General features: G+C 42.2%; 2 protein-coding genes across 5 annotated transcripts in view; one reads left to right on the plus strand and one right to left on the minus strand.

Moving 5' to 3' along the window:
- MAPRE2 (microtubule associated protein RP/EB family member 2) overlaps nucleotides 1–2,198 on the plus strand; it is a 92,890-nt gene extending 90,692 nt beyond the window's left edge. For all 4 annotated transcript variants that reach the window (XM_052788475.1, XM_052788477.1, XM_052788476.1 and 1 more), the window contains one exon: nucleotides 39–2,198. In XM_052788475.1, the coding sequence (XP_052644435.1) occupies nucleotides 39–110 (72 nt within the window). In that variant the 3' untranslated portion in view covers nucleotides 111–2,198. The remainder of the gene's footprint in view (nucleotides 1–38) is intronic.
- Nucleotides 2,199–5,991: 3,793 nt separating this feature from the next.
- LOC128142357 (ethanolaminephosphotransferase 1-like) overlaps nucleotides 5,992–17,654 on the minus strand; it is a 59,694-nt gene continuing 48,031 nt past the window's right edge. The window contains exons 7-10 of the mRNA XM_052788369.1: nucleotides 14,965–15,013; nucleotides 12,580–12,760; nucleotides 8,508–8,690; nucleotides 5,992–7,340 (exon numbers count right to left, since the gene is read on the minus strand). Coding sequence (XP_052644329.1) covers nucleotides 7,275–7,340; nucleotides 8,508–8,690; nucleotides 12,580–12,760; nucleotides 14,965–15,013 — 479 coding nt within the window. The 3' untranslated portion in view covers nucleotides 5,992–7,274. The remainder of the gene's footprint in view (nucleotides 7,341–8,507; nucleotides 8,691–12,579; nucleotides 12,761–14,964; nucleotides 15,014–17,654) is intronic.

Here is a 17,654-nt window from a genome sequence, read left to right on the forward strand (position 1 = left end):
CTGCTGAAGAATGTTTTGGGGTCTTTTTCTCCCTGCAGGAGAGCCACACAGAAGAGCATGAAGGTGAAGAGCAAGTCCATGAACAGCCCCAGCAGCAGGAGGAGTACTGACTCACCCAGCGTCTCTGACAATTTTCATTTTGTGTGAGAACTTTCTTCTGGAGAATGGAACATGTGCGGCCTCAAACTTGAAATCAGTTCACTCCCAGTCTGCCATTAACATTTATGTACCATAGTGAGTGCCAGCCAACCACTGCATTCTGTACCCATACTTTGCCAAGATGCATTTGCAGACGTCTTCTTTCAGTGTATCTTCCCAAGAGGTTGTAGGGCTACATCACCTACTGTACATCACTGCAACTTCACCACTTGGCTGCTTGAGATTTGTTCTGCTCTTTAAAAAAATATATATATTTATTTTTTTTTTCCTTTTTCGTCTTAAGTATGATACACTTGTAACTTGTTCTAACATATTTATATTGGCATTTTGTGTGGCAAGAAGTACCGTACCACTAGCTGTGTCTCTCACTTTGTGGTGCTTTCGCGTTTTCTAGTACATCTGCCTTGGGGCATCAATTCGGTTCAACAATTGGAAGAAAGGGATACAGTGGAAGTCATACTCAAGCCATAACGATGAGGTGTGTTGTGGAGGAAAATGCTCGTGTTACTCACATTTATTCCTTTCCTGCCTTCACAAAATGGAAGGCAGAGCATCTGTTTCACTAGGAGAGATTTAAACCCCTGTGTTAGAAAGCTTGTTAGAAAGCTGCATGGTATGTTTTTTGACTTATTTCTGGAGAAACAGATATCCACTTAAGTTTTTTGAAAACCCTCCCAGTTTCCTGGCTAGTCAATAGACATTTCCCAGCTTCTCTTCCTTCCTGAGGAATCCAGTCCCAGCCTCCAGCTGCAGCTCTGCCTCCGCAGAGCTCAGTGCTGATGGAGGAGAGAAATCTCTTTGACACAAGTGTAGCTGCAGGACACAATCTCTGCCGTCTTACTTGGTTTCCCACCCCTCAGAAGAGGACAAAGTAGGCCAGCCATTTCTTTTTGCTATCCTTCCCCCCTCTGCTGCCCTGGCCATGCAAGTATGGAAGACGGAAAATTTCCGCAGTAGTGCAAAGCATGGGGAAAAAACAGCAACAGCACTAGCCCTGAACCTCCCCGAACTCCCTTTCAGTGGGTGGAGGACACCTCACGGGTGTTGAGGCTGCTTCTGAAGCATGGAGAGGCAGTGAGGAGTCCTTCTGGAAAGGGAGCACATATCAGAGGGGGACCAGCTGACCGAGGGGCACAGAGCCGGTTCTGCACTTGGCTGACCTTCCTCTGGTGAGGCTGGTGTGGTGCAGAACCATGTCTGCCCTGGAGAAGTCTGCAGTGAGAGCCTTCCCTTCCCGTGCAGTCCCATTGCCCTGTTCTAAATGATGGTATTTTATAAACAGAGGTATCTTGAAGTATATAAAGCATTCCTTATTTTTCTTGTAAAACTGCGCATTGTAGTCTGAATATTTAATGCTTGGTATTCCTGGTCTCTCACTTGATTTTCTTCATTCTGGATTGTTACACTGATTTAGCAGGTACGTGGAAGTCCCACCCCAATCGGCAGTCACTGAAAAACTCCAAAGCCTGTTGAACAGCTAAATCATCTTAGACCTTCGTAGGCTCCTAAAGCATAAATTCCCAGCTTACGCTTCCATAGAAAGGTTTTTTCAATTAATCAACCCCCAGCACACACACACATTCATGCGCAGTTTTCTGTTCCTAATCAATCTTTTGCAGCTAAGTGGCTCTTAGTTAAATGTGAGATCCCTGCTGTTGTGTTGCACCACAGACAATATATAAAATACTGTTAAGCACTAGAACAGGTATTTCCAGTTCATTCATCACTCCCGCTGCTCAGCAGAAGAGTTTCTGGACCCTGCGGGCTGAAGGTTTCCCAGCCCTGCCTCCAGCACTGACCTCACGTCCTACCTGGTGATGAAGTGAAAGTACTGCAACCTGCGGGCCAGCGCTTTCCCATTTTGATTGGTTATGAATAAGGTCTGGTTTATAAAAATGTGTATAGTCCAAAATGAGTATTTCCAAGAATCACCACAAATGGGGGAATTGTCATTTTTGTTGTATTTGTGTTTATTAGAACATATGTACTTATTACAATTGTCATTGTAATAAACGGTAGTTCTTCATAATACTGTTGAACCGAAGAGCAGTTACTAATTTTTTCCAGTCTCCAGAATGTCCTTTACGCCTGTATGGGATTTCTGATGGGGCAAGGAGTTTTGGGATCCAAGCTATAAACTTAATGTCATCAGCACCAGTCTCTGCTTACTGCAGTTCATCCTTCTGCCAATACTCAAGCAGATGCATGGAAAGCACTTCAAGAGAAAATGTTTTTCTAAAGGTGCAAGTGGTCGGGTTGCTGAGCTCCCCAGAGGGTTCATAGCCAGGCTGTTGTGCCTCTCTCCTTTCCTCCCTTTGAAGCACATTTAAAAAAATTTTTAAAAAGCTGAACTTCATTTCCTGAAAATTCCTTATATCCTATTTCTGGTCTGAGGACTGTAACCCTCTCACGGCTCGTATCAAGGGGGAGGTGACTGACAGAGGGAGCTGGGGCAGTAAAGTACCTTGTGGGCACTAGAAATTGGCTGTGCTGAGGGGAGAGCGATGCTCTAAAAGGGGAATGAGTTGTCCTTCTCCCCTTACCCCCTGTGAGTAACCCATTCTTCCGTTATGGTTTTAATATGCATTTGTAATTACCTTTACTAAATAGCACACCATAAAGCTTTGGTTATATATTAAATGTAAACTGAAAGGAATGTAAACATATGTATTGTTAATTATAAATAGATAAGTAATGACATAATAGATACAAAAAGTCTTATTCAGATGTATCAGTCATTTTACATTATCCACAGATTGTCGCATGGTAGAGTAGATTTTTGTCTGAATATGTGAATAACTTGACTTGCGTTTATCTTTTTACATATTTAATAAAAAAATATATGTTAAAATCTGTCTAGCTCTAGAGACTATTCAAAACATTCTAAAATAATACTTTTCTGGTTTAAATACATATTTTTGTTTCATTAGTGACTGCATATGGAAGCAGGAAGAAAAAGGCAGCTGCTTTAAAAAAAAAAAAATCACTGATTCTGTGTGTGCACGTAGTATCTGTTTCCCCAAGAGCTCAGCAACAGTACCCCCTTCTACAAATCAAAAACAAAAATGCATGTATGTATGTGCACGTAAACAGAACATTCTTCTTTATGGTAAATGCTTTCCAGTTTCAGAGTACTAAATCTCTTCTTGTATCTCAGTTTTGATCCAGCAAAAGCAAAACTCGCAGCAGCCAGGAGGTGAAGAGAGTATTATAGCAAGGACACTGAAGCTCCCAGTGGACTTTTCTTGCAATGGCCAGGTATTCAGGGATGAATCTTCAGTGCAGTGCTTAAAAGCCACCTACATTTTAGATTAAAATATTAATTTTTTTGAAGAAAAGGGGGAAACTTCATTGTAATTCTCACAGCTCCGATCTTTTGCAGCATTGAGCAATGTTGCTGCTAAATCTCCAGGGATTTGAGCCTTGGGTCAGGACCTCTTTCTGCCATGGGTTGAAGCTACCTGGTTGCGTGCCACCACCAGGAGGTCAGCCTGGGCCCCCCTGCTGCTTCCAGGTATCCCTGGGGCTGAGCCGCTGCCCAGCCCCACTTAGGGAAGGTTTGTGGTAGAGGGGAGAAGGGTGAAGCAGGGACCGGAGGAGCCCATTTCCAACCCAGGCGCTCAAACCTGGGAGAGCAGCGCTAGTTTAGTTCTTTTCATAAGACTAGGGGGGAGGCATGTCTTTGGGCTAGTGTTAATGCTTAACAACAAAAAAAGACATTATATACTTTGCAGTTCAAATAGTTGAAAACTTCCTGCCATAATGTTGTGACCAAAAAAAATTGGTTTTAGACTGTTATCTACATACCGTTACCTGACTTCACAAAATAAATCTGTGACCGTGCAGCCCTATAAACAAAGCATTTTTATTCTTGTTCATTGAACCAGTTACCATCTAAGATGGCTAACAATTCAATATATACACTGTGCAATACATGATCTGGTTTTATACTTGTCTTTATAGAGATTGTAGTGACAAGTTGCTTTAAAAAGGAAGAAGAAAGTTATTTGCCGTGTCTTCATAGAGAACGTGAAAAAGCTGGCTGGAGCTTAATTTCCTTTAAAAGTGATAGTGTATTTCTCTTTAGAAAGGTACAAGTGCAGGCAGGTTGTGGCAGTTCAAGTTTTATAATTCATTTAATGAAATATTTCAAAATACTCCATTACAGTGCATCAAATTGTGCCGCTTCTGTGACCCTTATTTCCAACTGTTTCGTAAGTAAGTGCAAGGTAGAGGGAAAAGGGAAGCCTGTCCACAGAGTTCCAGTACAACCACATTCAAACCAGGGGTATTTTTGTATATTGTATTCTAATTGTTCTCTCGTCAGGACTTCAGATACTTTTGATGAACGGGTTAAATATAAGCTGCTGAAATAGGTGAGACTTCTGTGGCAGTGTATCTGGTATTGGATGCAGTATTTAACTTCATCAAACAGTGAGATTGCTGGGTGCATGCCTACATCAGAGTCGTTATTCCCCTTCAAACACAGTCAGAACTGCCTTTTTTAGCAACCCTTATTAAATAAGCAGCCGTCAGCCTTACTCAAAGAAAGAGAGTCCTCAGGCAGTTAGGGAGCACCTCTGTGGAGACCCCGTGTTCCCTGGGCATCATGCAGAGCAGGGGGGACGGCCACCCCGCTGGTGGGGAGGAAGGCTGGAGAGAGGCCTCTTGTTGCTCCAGCTGCAGCCCCGGAGCTGGACCGCAGCAGTGCCGGAGGGCGCAGGAGCCCTCCCTTCCCTCCCCGAGTCTGCAGGGCTCAGCAAAATCTCCAAACCAGCATTAACAGGGTGACCTGAGTCCTCTGCCTAACTCAAGCCTTAAGCTGCCTGAACTGTGATTGTAGTATGATGTTCATTTGGGGGGTGGGACTCCCCAAAAATCAGCCTTACTGACATTGTGGTAGGTCAACTATTGTAACAGGCAGTGCAAACTTAAATTGAAGCTGTTCACGAAGATATGACTAGTTGGTGCTCAGCTGAAAATAGAAGTTACTGATGTAAGGGTGTGTTAACTGGGGAAAAAATGATCAGGCCAGTGATAAAGCTGGAGACATGGTCTAAGAACTGAAAAAAGGTGAACTGAAGGCTCAGCAGCTCAACAACTACGCTTCTGCCCTGCTTCTGGCAAGCAAGATAGTTAACTAGTTAATAAACATGCCAGTCCGTCAATCACATCCCTCTGTGCAAGAAATGTAATCTAACGCTTACCTTGGGGAAAGTGGACAGATTGTTTCATTAGTGCTTCAAGGCCACAAAGTCCCTCTGGCTAGGGCAGTGTATGAAAAGAGATGAAACTCAAATTCCTACTCCTTCCTCCAAGGCATGCAGAAAACCTACATATATTATAGATGAAGTGAGCCGTTTACATCTGCATGCAAACGTGTAATGTTTAAAAAAAAAGCTTTTCTTGTCTCTTTTTCTTTTGTTTTGTCATTATCTAAAACCACAAGAATTTGTTTCAAGCGCACAGGCAAATAATGATTTGCTTAGCATTCTGCACTTACAGATGAGGTTTGACTAACTAGTTCGCAGTGAAATATGAGAATCCTCAAAGGTTTGTTGGCCAAATTTATTCTCAGCTCGTTACCTTTGTAGGGTTGTTTTGGGTTTGTGTGGCAGGGTTTTGGTAGCGGGGGAGGGGCTGCAGGGCTGGCTCCTGTGAGAAGCTGCTAGAACTTCCCCCGGCTCCAAGTTGGACCTGACTCTGGCCCAGGCCGACCCAAACAGTGACGGTGGTAGTGCCTCTGGGAGAACAGGTTTAAGAGGGGAAACTTGCAGTGAGTAGGGGATTGGAATGTGAGAGGAACCCCTCTGCAGACACCGAGGTCAGTGAGGAAGGAGGGGGAGGAGGTGCGCCGGAGCAGGTGGATGCCCCCGAAGATGGCTGTGACTCCATGGGAAAGCCCACACTGGAGCAGTTCATGAAGGACTGTCTCCCGCGGGAGGGACCCCTCGGTGGAGCAGGGGAAGAGTATGAGGAGTCCTCGCCCTGAGGAGGAAGGAGCAGCAGAGACAATGTGTCATGAACTGACCGCAACCCCCATCCCGTCCCCCCGCACCACTGCGGGGCAGGGAGTAGAGAATTTGGGAGTGAAGTTGAGCCTGGGAAGGAGGGAGGGGTGGGGAGAAGGTGTTCTAAGGTTTGGGTTTACTTCTCAGTATCCTGTTTTGATTTGATTTGTAGTAAATGAAATTGATTTTGTTTCTTCCCCAAGTTGAGCCTGTCTTTTGCCCGTGACCATAAGTGGTGAGTGATCCATCCCTGTCCTTGTCTTGACCCACAAGCTTTTCTTTATATTTTCTCCTCATCCCAACCGGGGCCAGGGGAGTGAGCGAGCGGCTTCGTGGCACTTTGTTACCGGCTGGGCTTAAATCACAAGGGTATATTGCTTGTTGCTACCAAAACATCAACGATGTGCTAGAAAATAAATATAAAGGCCAGCTACTGCTGTACGGAGCCTGCATTTCTGACAGATACAGGTCAGCTGAGACTCATCTTAATGCTGGGGAAAAAAAATCAGAAGTTTCAAAAACACTTTACCCATAGCTTTCTGAGCTCATTCTCTTTTCTTCACACATTCATTTGAGGTGAGGAAAACACTGAATGTGCATAAGCCCTTCAGGAGGTTGTATGGAAGAAATGAGTTGTAAGAAAATAAATATGGAAAATGAAGCAGGCACAGATGTCAGAGTGGGAAGGACATACAGGGAGGGTTTGCATTGCTGGGGTCCCACTGGTGACTAGGCTGGTCAAAACCAGTGCTGGTTATAAACCCTCAAGGATCTCATGTAACCCGGCATGGATTTATCCAGGACTTCGGACACAGTGAGTGAGGAGGAGGAGGAAGACAAAAGCTTCAGAAAGGGTAGTAACACAGCATTAGTGAAGAGAATAAATACTAGCAGCAGAACAACTTGGTAAAGACTTCTCTGCTGGACGGGAATCTTCCTCTGAGATGAAGCATCTTGCTGCATAGCTCATTGTTGCAGTGGTTTGGATATCTGCACTATTCTATTCTTTGGTTACTTCAATCAGATTAATTCCAACTGTTTATTACACCAGAAGAGCTGTGAATCTCCACGTCAAGTGTTACAGTCTGATCATAGTGCAGGTGTTCACTCTTGGACACGTTTCTTCAGGGAAAAGATGTAAATGTTCAAGTGCTCACTCAGCTGCCTCCCCTAAAGAGAAATCATGGAGAGTAGCAACCAGTTTTGTACGTGCTTCACAATTCACCATCTCTTTTCTCCCGGTCAGAGAAAGGAGGACCCAACCACAGTTCTTGTGTACTTGTTGACCTACGAGTACATGGGGACCTACAAGTATTCAAGCAAGAGAGCTGTGGTCTTTACATTCCTCTTGCAGCACACTGATGGGAAGTTAAATCACTACAGACCAGATTCATGGATGACATAAACTGTGATGGAGCTGGGACCCCTCAGTCAATAGCGAATTTTGACCATTCTGACCTCCCCTGACTGGCCCGTATCAGTGCTGGGGTAAAATCTACTATGATGCCAATGTCTGCTGACAAAAGGCTTCTTTCAAAGAAAAATCCTTACATCCCAATGGTGTATCTTAAATAAAAAAATGCTGACCAGCTCCCTGTGAAATGAGATCTTTGCCATGCAAGGTGTTTTATCTAAAAGCAAACCCCCATTAAGACACTTTCCTAAGGATTATTTGACAATACTCTTTAGAAAAGAGGGCATTAACTGAGGAAAAATTAATTTAAGCAGTAATTCAGATGACAATAAATGACAAACCAGATACCTAGCAGACACAAAATTGTGCTGATAAGACTGAATGAACTGGAAAACAATTCACGTCTCCAGCTTGGGAGATGCTAACAGAGGGCCAAGAAAAGATTAGAAATTGGGAAGCCTATTTTGCTTGTAGATTCAAAGCAAAGTTAACATTATTTTATGAATTCTGTTTATTTCACTTTGCATTTTACCTTCTTATTTTTTTCAGTCAATTAACCTTAGGAAGAAGAAAGGGGAAAGGGGTGGGAGAATTCATGCTGTGTGGGTCAACTGGTACGTAAAACCAGTCCATAAATATTCTGATTGTGATGGGTTTAAAGCTGAAACCAGTCAGCTACATCAGAATAATTCAAGCCACTGAAGTTGCTGCATGTGTGAAAAGGCACTGCCTGCAGTAAACTGACTTTTTTTTTTTTTTTTAATTTATACTGAATAAAACAATAAACAGAAAGCAAGCCATAACTGAACATTCAGACTCCCGGACACTGCCCCAACTAGACAGCATAGAAACCGTTCCCAGACCCCATCTTCCCCCCGCCCCAGTGCAGCTCTCCCATGGCCACTTTGAAGGCGCCCACTCACCACGCAGACCCCATAGTGCACGTGGGCGGCCGTGACCAGCGCAGTGAACACAGCGAGCACCGCTTCTTCCATCCAGCCCAGCAGCCCAGAGATGGCTGCGTAGACCACCAGTGCCAGCGGGAAGAGGAACCAGTGGAAAAGCTCTGGCCGGGTGCTGCTCATCTGGCAGATGATCATCTTGCACTGTCGGAGCAAAAGGTGTCAGGTGAGAAGCGCTGGGTCAGCCCAGGGGTCTAAGCAAAAGTAAGTCCATTTTCTCTCCAGGTTGCTTTTGATGAGGGGAAAGCAAGGCTGGAGTTCAAAATGGAGCTTGTTTCTGATGAGAAAACTACTATAGATACACCTTTATGCCTCACGCTCTGTGAGTCTTAAAGGACTTTATTACAAGTAATTTAAAATACACAATTCTTTTCCGGGGACAGTGTTTTGACACACTTCGCTTTATAAGCTGAAGCACATCTTCACAAAGGGGGAGTTTGTCTAACACCTCGTGCTTTCACATGGGCTCATAAAGTTGTGATCCCAAATCAAATGTGCCACCACTTAATCACTGGGAGAGGAGCATAGTGGTATTTTAATCACATGGTGTGACAGAAATATATTCTGGTTCATTGTATAGAAGGGAGGGGAGGTAATATATGCCACTTTTAAATCCTGTTTTTCTTTTCTAGCACTGCTTCGCGTACTAAAACACTATTTTCTTGGCTTGATCATGGCAGTGGACTCCCTGGAGGTGTAGCTGGGGGCCCAGTGAAAGGGATCCCACTCAGAATGGCAGAAAAAGAATATATGATGCATGGTTTAACTGAAAGCAATTAGCTTAATTTTACTGAGTTCTCGAAACGTAATAAGATGAACTCACTTGAAGTTCAGATTTTTAAAACCAGTTAAGCACACGTAAGTGTTTTACCTGGTTTAGACTCCTTAAGAAATGTGTTTCATATACACCATGTCCTTTACAAAAAAAAGGGGGGGTTAGGCACATCTGAAATATTTTATCAATTTAAGTTTCACTCAAAATCTAAATGTGGTTAAAAATAGATTTTATGTATCCTGAAAACAGTAGAAGAATGAAAAATTCATTCCCTGTGCAGTGCCTGAAATCCCATGACAGTAGCAGTAGGAGTCTGACCGTAGGGAAAAAAATACTGGCTTTACTGTCTCTGCTGTGGAAACTGAAGAATGCAAAAATAAACCATGAAAAAATAATCAACTTTCAATAATGCAAGAAGTAAGCATTTGTACCTAATGTAAATATTTTTACTTAGAATACATTATCAGTATTGATTATGAATTTTTGAATAACACCAGTTTTATGAGTGCTTTGGGAATCATTCCAGAGGGTATCAGAAATTGCTAAAGCAACCTATATGCTATAATTTTTCTGGCTGAATAATTGCACCTGTCCAGACATTGGATTTCACATAGTTTTAAACCATTATTACACCATGTTAAGTACGGTACTTGATTATTCATAAAGATTGCTTATTAATATTTGGAGCAATTCACCTTCAGTGCATCACAGGACTGCAAAATGGACTATGCTCTGCACTCCTCCCTCAATTCCTTATTCCCCCTGGTCCTGAAGCACTGACTCACACTACAAGTGAGGCAAAAAACAGCATTAGGAGGTGAAAGAGCTGGAGTCTGGAGAGGCAGACTGGAAAGAAAAGGTAAGGCTATGGGACTATGCCCTGTGCTTTTCCATCCCCCTCGCCTACACCTTGCAATGCTACCCTGGCCCTGCTGAATTTAAACCTCCAGCAGCTCTGGTTTGTGCCCCAGGGTAGGTCCCTAGCATCTTCTCTCTTACCATCTCCCCTGGGAGGTTCCTCATGAAGCATCTCCTGAGTCTGAGCTGCCCCTGCTCATCAGCCGGCCGCTATATCGGCCACTGCGGTTGTGCTATGGTGATGGCTGAAGGTCCCCTCCTCCTGGACTCAAAACACGTGCCTCTGAGGGCTTCCTAACTGGGAGCTGTGACAGCTGTGCTCTGTGGTGATTTGCTCAGACCTGGATATTTCTGAGACTTGCCCTACGAGCAAATCTCAAAGCAAGGCCTGAGCTTCTCAGCAAGAGTGGTTGCCAACCCATAGGCAGTCCCGCTGCTGGCCGTGGGGACTGGGAAAAGAAGTCCTCCTCTCATGGATAAACAGCTTTCCTTTCTTAGGCGTCAGAGGCCTTTTTGCCTTAGTTTAGCCAAAAACGCTGGAAATGGTCTGTCTTTCTGCCCCCTCCCAGGAGGCCATCGTCCTCCCTACTTGTCCTGACATTGCACAGCTACGAGGCCAGGTCTGAGACCAGGCATTTAGCCCAGAGGATCTGCTGGGCAGCTAAATATGTTGTCAAAGGCGTAAGAAGTTAAGATACTGGCAGGTAGAGAAACATGGGCTGCAGTTTGTGGTCTACAGAACAGATAATGGAAACCCAATGTGTCAGGCTATCATGGAGAAGAAAAGCATTGCCATGACAAGCCTTACTCTGATGCTGGAGGAAACGTGTGTTCAAGGGACCAGAGGAGGTGAAAGGAAATACAGGCTTGTTTTTCATGTTTAAAATGTTATAAATTCCAACTAACACCCATACATTTTTAATGCTTGCTTTTAAAATGTTAAAAATTTCAACTAACACACATACATTTTTAATTCACACGAGCTCCTAACACTGCAGTAGATATTTTAGTAAAAGAAAAAACAAGGCCTGAAGAAATGCACTGCACTCAATGTCTAATAAACTGCAGTCTACAAAGAAACTTCTGGTTTGCCTTACTATTTTTCTTCTGCAAGCATCCTGCCACAATTGCTCTCGGTTGGTTAAGATGTATGTGCAGAACCTGCCAGCTGCCAAACTCTGAAAGCACTTTCCCTACTGGTATGAAATAATTGTATTTCTCATTACAGAATCTACACTGTTCTCTTAAGAAAAAGGGGTAGATTAGGTAATGAAAAATGCATACAATAAAATTTATACATCTGAAAATAACCCCTATTAAGATTAAGGAGATTAAGCCCCTAAGATGGAACTGTTTGTGACCCTCAGAAACATACATTTGTAGGATACATCTAACAAACATCACAATTATGATTTCTTTTCCATCCCTGAATACAAACTTCTAAAGGGGTTATGGTTTCTCTTTTAAAATCCCACATTTCTAAAGATATCTCTCATAATGCAAGGCATTTCAAGCCTTTCACTTCTTAAGCTGGATGTAGCATTGCTCAGTGACACAATTTTAGATGGCATTGGAGACTATTTTCCTCAAATGACACGAGTCACTATCCCTTAGGGTATCTTAGCATTAAATGGAGGAACACCTTTCTACTTGGCTGCAGCTCCCTTGCCTCTCTCCTGGCAAGAAGAGAGAAAAAGGGCCTCCTCCAGAGAGGAAAGCCCTGGGTTAACTGCAGTGCTCAGCATTACTGTCTGGCTGCCCATGTTGTTACTTCAGCGAAGTTTATGTTGCCTCATAGGCATTAAAGGAGGGAAATCGGTCACAATGATATGGTATACGAGAACTGATCTGTGGGCAGAGAGCCATCGCAAGGCCCCTGCATCTCTTCACATCTTTCCTTAAAAAATGCTGTCAGTGGTTCGGCCTTATTCTGAACAGCGAAGGGAAAATGTGGGATAAACTGAACTGCAGGATACAGGAATACACATACCACACTAATGGGCACAGCAGCAGGGCAAGACTACAACCCCCCCTACTCTTGCTGGTAAATCTGTGCCTGTGTTGAGCTGTCTTTGCCTTAGACAAGTCTGCATTTCTGCCTATATGTGGGGGAATATCTATTTCTGGAAGTAAGGCCTCCCTAGGGTTTTTGTAAACCCTCAGAAAAAAAAGAACCCTCATAAAAATGTTATGCTGTGGTAGAGTAGGTATTGCAGTACTGTAAGTGTCCCTAGTCCAGACAACCACTGTGGTGTATTTTTATATGACAGAGCGTAACATAGAGGTAGAAGAGCTGTGTAATACTGCAGAGTTTTAGCTACAGTTCCTGTTCCCTTCTGTTTATTCACATAAAAATAGAAAGCTATCTCTAAATAGTACCACCACCACAAACATACTTACAATAACATTTGAGAAAGCAACCCCAACCATCCATAAAAACAATCTTGGTTGCTTTGCTAGTATGTTGCCTGGAGATAAAACCACCCAGACTGTAAGAAGAATGAACAGCAACAGAGGTGACACAAGAGGTAGGAGTCCTTCATACAAAGAATCGTTCTTCAGTGTTTTCTTTAAATGTGCTCTGTAAATAAATACAATGATTTTATGGAGTAAGAAAATTTATCCATTCTATTTCCGCACAGTAACTTCATACTCTAGCCTAAACTCAGCCCAAGAATTCATCTTGCAACACAACTACCTGTGCAAATGCGCTAGATACCCAGACATTTTACGAGAAATTGTAGGATACCCAAGTAACATTTATTTCTGGGGTAAAATTATACTGGCTTATTCACATAGCTTCTGGTCAGCTTCACCCACTCATCATTGCCTGGCAATGGACCACTAAGCTTACACAAAGTGAGCTGCAGTACTATGTTGTAGTTGTCATCCAAATGCACAGCATGCAGGCTTGCTGTGAATTCAAAATATATATTTTTTTAGAGGACAAAACTTCTGACATGAGACATTAAATTACTTTAGCCAATATGCCCCATGTTTTCAGTGGCAACAGAGTCAAGCACATGGCTGGCAAGTGTTGCTATTGTTTGGGTCTAGAGGTGATGCTGCTAGAAAATGCTGTACTGTTGCCAAAGTACAGCCTAAAAGGGAGGCTTTCTTTGCTAATTAGAGTACAGGAAAATTAATGATGCATTGTGTTTTCTTGGATATTTTAAGCTGTCTTTTAAAGGTAGTACTATTAAAGGTAGTAAATGACTATTTTCTGTCAGCTAGGAAAAAGGTAACTGGAAGATCAATAGCTTGTGCATGTATCTTGCATCTTTCTCATTCAGGCAAAACTCATTGAGAGGTTATAAAAGGAGTAGGAGGTTTAATTTACTGAAGTTCACTATCATTAAACCATTCTTCATACCAATAGTTCAGAAGAGCAATTCTGTGTTTGATGTGTACTGGGAAATGTCCTGTTTAAAGTATCTGAACATCTGTATTTATAGAAACAGCTAGACAAAAATCCAATAAATATCTTTCTCATTCCAAAAAAGAATATTCTTCTGATAAAATAACAACTGAGAACAGGCAGCAGGATGAAGAAAGAGAGGAGATGATCGGAAAACTCAAATCCCTCATCACCAAATAGCTTGTGTATGCATCCTTCAAGCAAACCTGACTGGATATTTAAAATTACTGTGCTCTCCTGTTCAGAGGAATGATAAACCCACCGGAAGACTTGAGAGAAACTACGTTGAATGATGACTTGAAAAGGAAAACACTAAACAAAAGTCCTGACATCAGAGGAAAGAAAGCAAAAACTAAAAGTTCATCAGTGTAAATGCTGCTACTGCCAGGGGCTGACATGCCCAAGCTGCTGTCCTCCTTCTCCCAGTCTTCCCTGAACCAAAGTCCCTTGCACCACTGGTCCCCAGCCCCCTCCCACTGCTGCTCCCAGCACCCTGCCCCAAAGCCCAGCCTTTCTGCGGGTTCTCAGCCTTTCCTGCCGCACATCTCCTGACCCTCCACTCTTCCTGCCCCAAACTCGGGGCTATTCATGCTTTTATTAAGTACACTGAGTACTGCAACATGAAAAGGGCTGTGTAGGAGCGAGGTGTTATTGTCTTATAGTCTCTCCAAAATCTGAATGTTAATATTAATTTCCACTAATTCCTCAAGACAGGCAGTGACAGTCCCTCCTCCAGGACACTTAGGACCGGAGAGACCTGATGTGACAGATGAGTGAAATGAGCTAGCAAATACTAGTGGAAGGCAGGCAGCATTAATCAAAATAGGCCATCAGAGTATAAACTGGCCATGTATAAAATTCCTAGGTGCAGCAAGCCAGCTCTTAGATGTAATCACAGCTTGCCACCTGCCTAGCTCGTATCTGACAGCAATTATCTGCAGACTTCATACAGAGAAGAGTTTTGCAGAAGGATCTGGAAGACAATAAAGTACTTCATGGAGTGCAGGCTGATAAGCTACAGAATTTTACCTAAGGCAGGTAGAACTTACAAATCACATTTGACTGCAAATAAAATGCAGTGTTTTTAACTACAGAGCCTTCATCAGTTTACTGTGCAGGACCAGTGAGTGCAGTGTGAGACTGTCTGGAGAATGGCAAGTGAAAGAAAAAGAAGAGGAGTTACAAACATGGAAAAGAAACCAGTCAGATTCTAAAAATTGACCAGAAAAAACTTTTACTACATTATCAGGTGGCTGAAAGAAGCTAGGCTACTTCAAGCATTACATTCATTTCTCAAGTGAGGAAACCATTAAATATGCAGAATTAAATGGGAAGGGATAGAACTTATTTAATGTTAATTAACTTACCTGTGAATGTTGTATAGTGTTTGTGGAAATGAAAGAAATAAACTGAAGCCTGGAAGAGAAAAAGATTAATATGTAATGATTTACGGTCCTGCTACACTGAGGACCTCAGAGTTTTCTCATATGATAACAAAGCTAGTGTGCTATTTTAAAAATGACTCAATATTACAGATACTCATTACAGGATACGAACTGAGTTTGGAGGCTTTAGGCAATAATAAAACCTTCCTCATTTTTCCAAAAGGTAGCTCCTAGAAATAGTTGCTGATACAGGTTTTCTTGGGTAATGAGTGAGAAGACCAGGAAGATTTTTAAAAAGGATGATGTAGTCAGTAGGTAGGATCAGTTATTTGTCATACAGGTTCCTCTGCTGGACCCAAGAAAGATCACGGCCCCATTTTGCATGAGCTGCTCTCTGTTTATGTAGAAAAAAACCAAGTCTGACACCAAAAGCTTTGCAATGGAATATATAAAGACAATTAACTTCAAACAGTGCTACCAGGGAAATAACAGGTTTATAGTTCAATATACTAAGGTCCAGTTAATGATCTGCTTTGCTGATACAATGGCTGAAATGAATTCACTTTCATGATATGGCCATCATTTGAATGAGTGAGGGTTTTTTACTGTTTTTTTAAAATATAGCTGTGACCTTTCTGGAGCTCAGCTTTAACCCACAAAGGACAAGGAATTCACCTTTGGTGTGTCTGTCTGCACTGTTGCTGGTGTTACCAACAGAGCAGCCAGCAGCCCTAGAGCTGCCTGAAGTCCCAGTTGTACCCCGTCTAACACCTACACCCAAAATACGTTGGTCCACCCAAGGGTCAAAGACCTCCAGCAAGAAGTGGAAGTTCAAGGTTTAAACAAAAAAGCCACAGTATCAGTCAGCCTAACTGAGTGGAAATATATATAAGACTTTTTTAATCTCTGTGTTTCCCTGCAGAGCTTTTTGGTTTGGGTTTGGGTTTTTCCCCGCTTTCTGTCTATTGAGGGCTTTTCCCTGGTCTGTTTGTTGCTTGGAGATTGCTCTGCACGGCTTTTATATTATAAGGCATGACGATTGGTTTTGGTGCACTAAATTAATACATAATTCCTATTTTGTTATGGGCAAGAAAAGCACTCTGATGTTGTAAACCTTCTGATTTTACCTTAAAAAAAATCTCATTTAAGAAACACAGTGTACTGTTTGTACTAGAAAAGTAGCAAACTTTAACCTCATTATTAGAAATAAGGAAAAATAAGAATGAATAGAGGAAAGAACTGATTTCAGATGACTTTGTACTGGGGCTAACATGGCATAGCAGAATCTTGAGAAATGTCAGTGTTTACCATTCAGTCCTCATCAAAGACATACCCAAGTGTTTAGCACGCTCTGGCCACAGTGGCAACTCAAGAGAAGGAAAACTAAAAAAAGCAAGAATAGTGGAGATCAGGATTATTGGAAAACAGAAGAAATAAAAAGGGATGCAATAGGTAATCTATTTCTCCAGTCTTTCTGGTTATCTTTTAAAGAGAAGGAAACAAAGAATTGGAAAAAAAGAATATCCAGCCTGTAAATAATTTCAGGTATTGCATTTTAACGTTTTTACTTCTTGGTTTTGCTTTTTAAAACAAGTAAGATAAAGAGCTCTGCTTCTTTACCATGGCAGAAACTCCATATCAAACAGCTGAAGGATGTGCAATTGAAATAATATCGCAAGTATTTTGTAAATATATTTCTAAAATTCACAAGCTTAGTGCCTTCAGAGTGATCTGTGTTTAATGTGCACTCCCGTTTTAGCTATGTTTTCTATTAGGCAGGGAGGGCTAGTTCAATAAAATCTTGAGTTACGTACAGCAGTTCCAACATCTGTATCACATTAGAGCAGACATGAGACAAAACATTGACTCTTGAGGTTAAATCTAAATTTCCTGCTGCAATCCTGAAGTTTGATTTGTTAGCAGCAAAGCAACCGAGAGGAACAGAAATAGAGACTAGAACTAGAAATAGAATTCAAAGAGCAATGGTTGCCAACAATTTGTTATTTTTATGAAGTGCCATTTTAGTTAGAAATAACACACTGACCACAAACAATCCCCCAGCTAACTAAAAGCCACTTTCCGAATGGGGCAGTTACACCACTTACTCCTCTGTATTTTTATACGGCTTCGCTTTCAGCAGAGCAAGAGCTGAGGATGCAGTATGGAAAGCAAAGGGTGTTCCCCTGTTTCTTATGGGATTTTCAAAATTCCATCATTTCCTACAACATGTTGCTTTCCCATCTTTTTTTAGCTAAGGAGGCCTGGCTTGGGGACTGCTTTTGGTAGTCATTAAGTCTGCTTTTTAATTGGCATTAAGGATCCCTTTGTGCCCAGGAGCTAAACTGCTGCTTCTGCATTGCTGCCATTCCCTGCTGGTCTGGGGAACAAAAGGTGCAGCCTGGAAAGCAAACCCACTGCTGTCTCTCTGGCGCTCAGCCACCCAGGGACTGCCCAAGTGATGATGATGGAGCTTTTTTTTTTTTTTTTTTTAAATGTCCTAAAAGCACATATTTTATTTTACAGTCATTAAAAAATCAAGTTTAGTGCATTAGACGTTTTTAACACATTACAGAAAATAGAACTACTCAAGTGTTATTAGAAGTATTACTGCTTTTCCAGTACTTTTTTTCTCCTTTAATGTTTCCCCCCGTTTTCCAGCTGATTTAAATTCT

This window comes from Harpia harpyja, chromosome 5 (genome assembly GCF_026419915.1).
Source record: "Harpia harpyja isolate bHarHar1 chromosome 5, bHarHar1 primary haplotype, whole genome shotgun sequence".
In the NCBI taxonomy this organism is placed as follows: Eukaryota; Metazoa; Chordata; class Aves; order Accipitriformes; family Accipitridae; genus Harpia; species Harpia harpyja.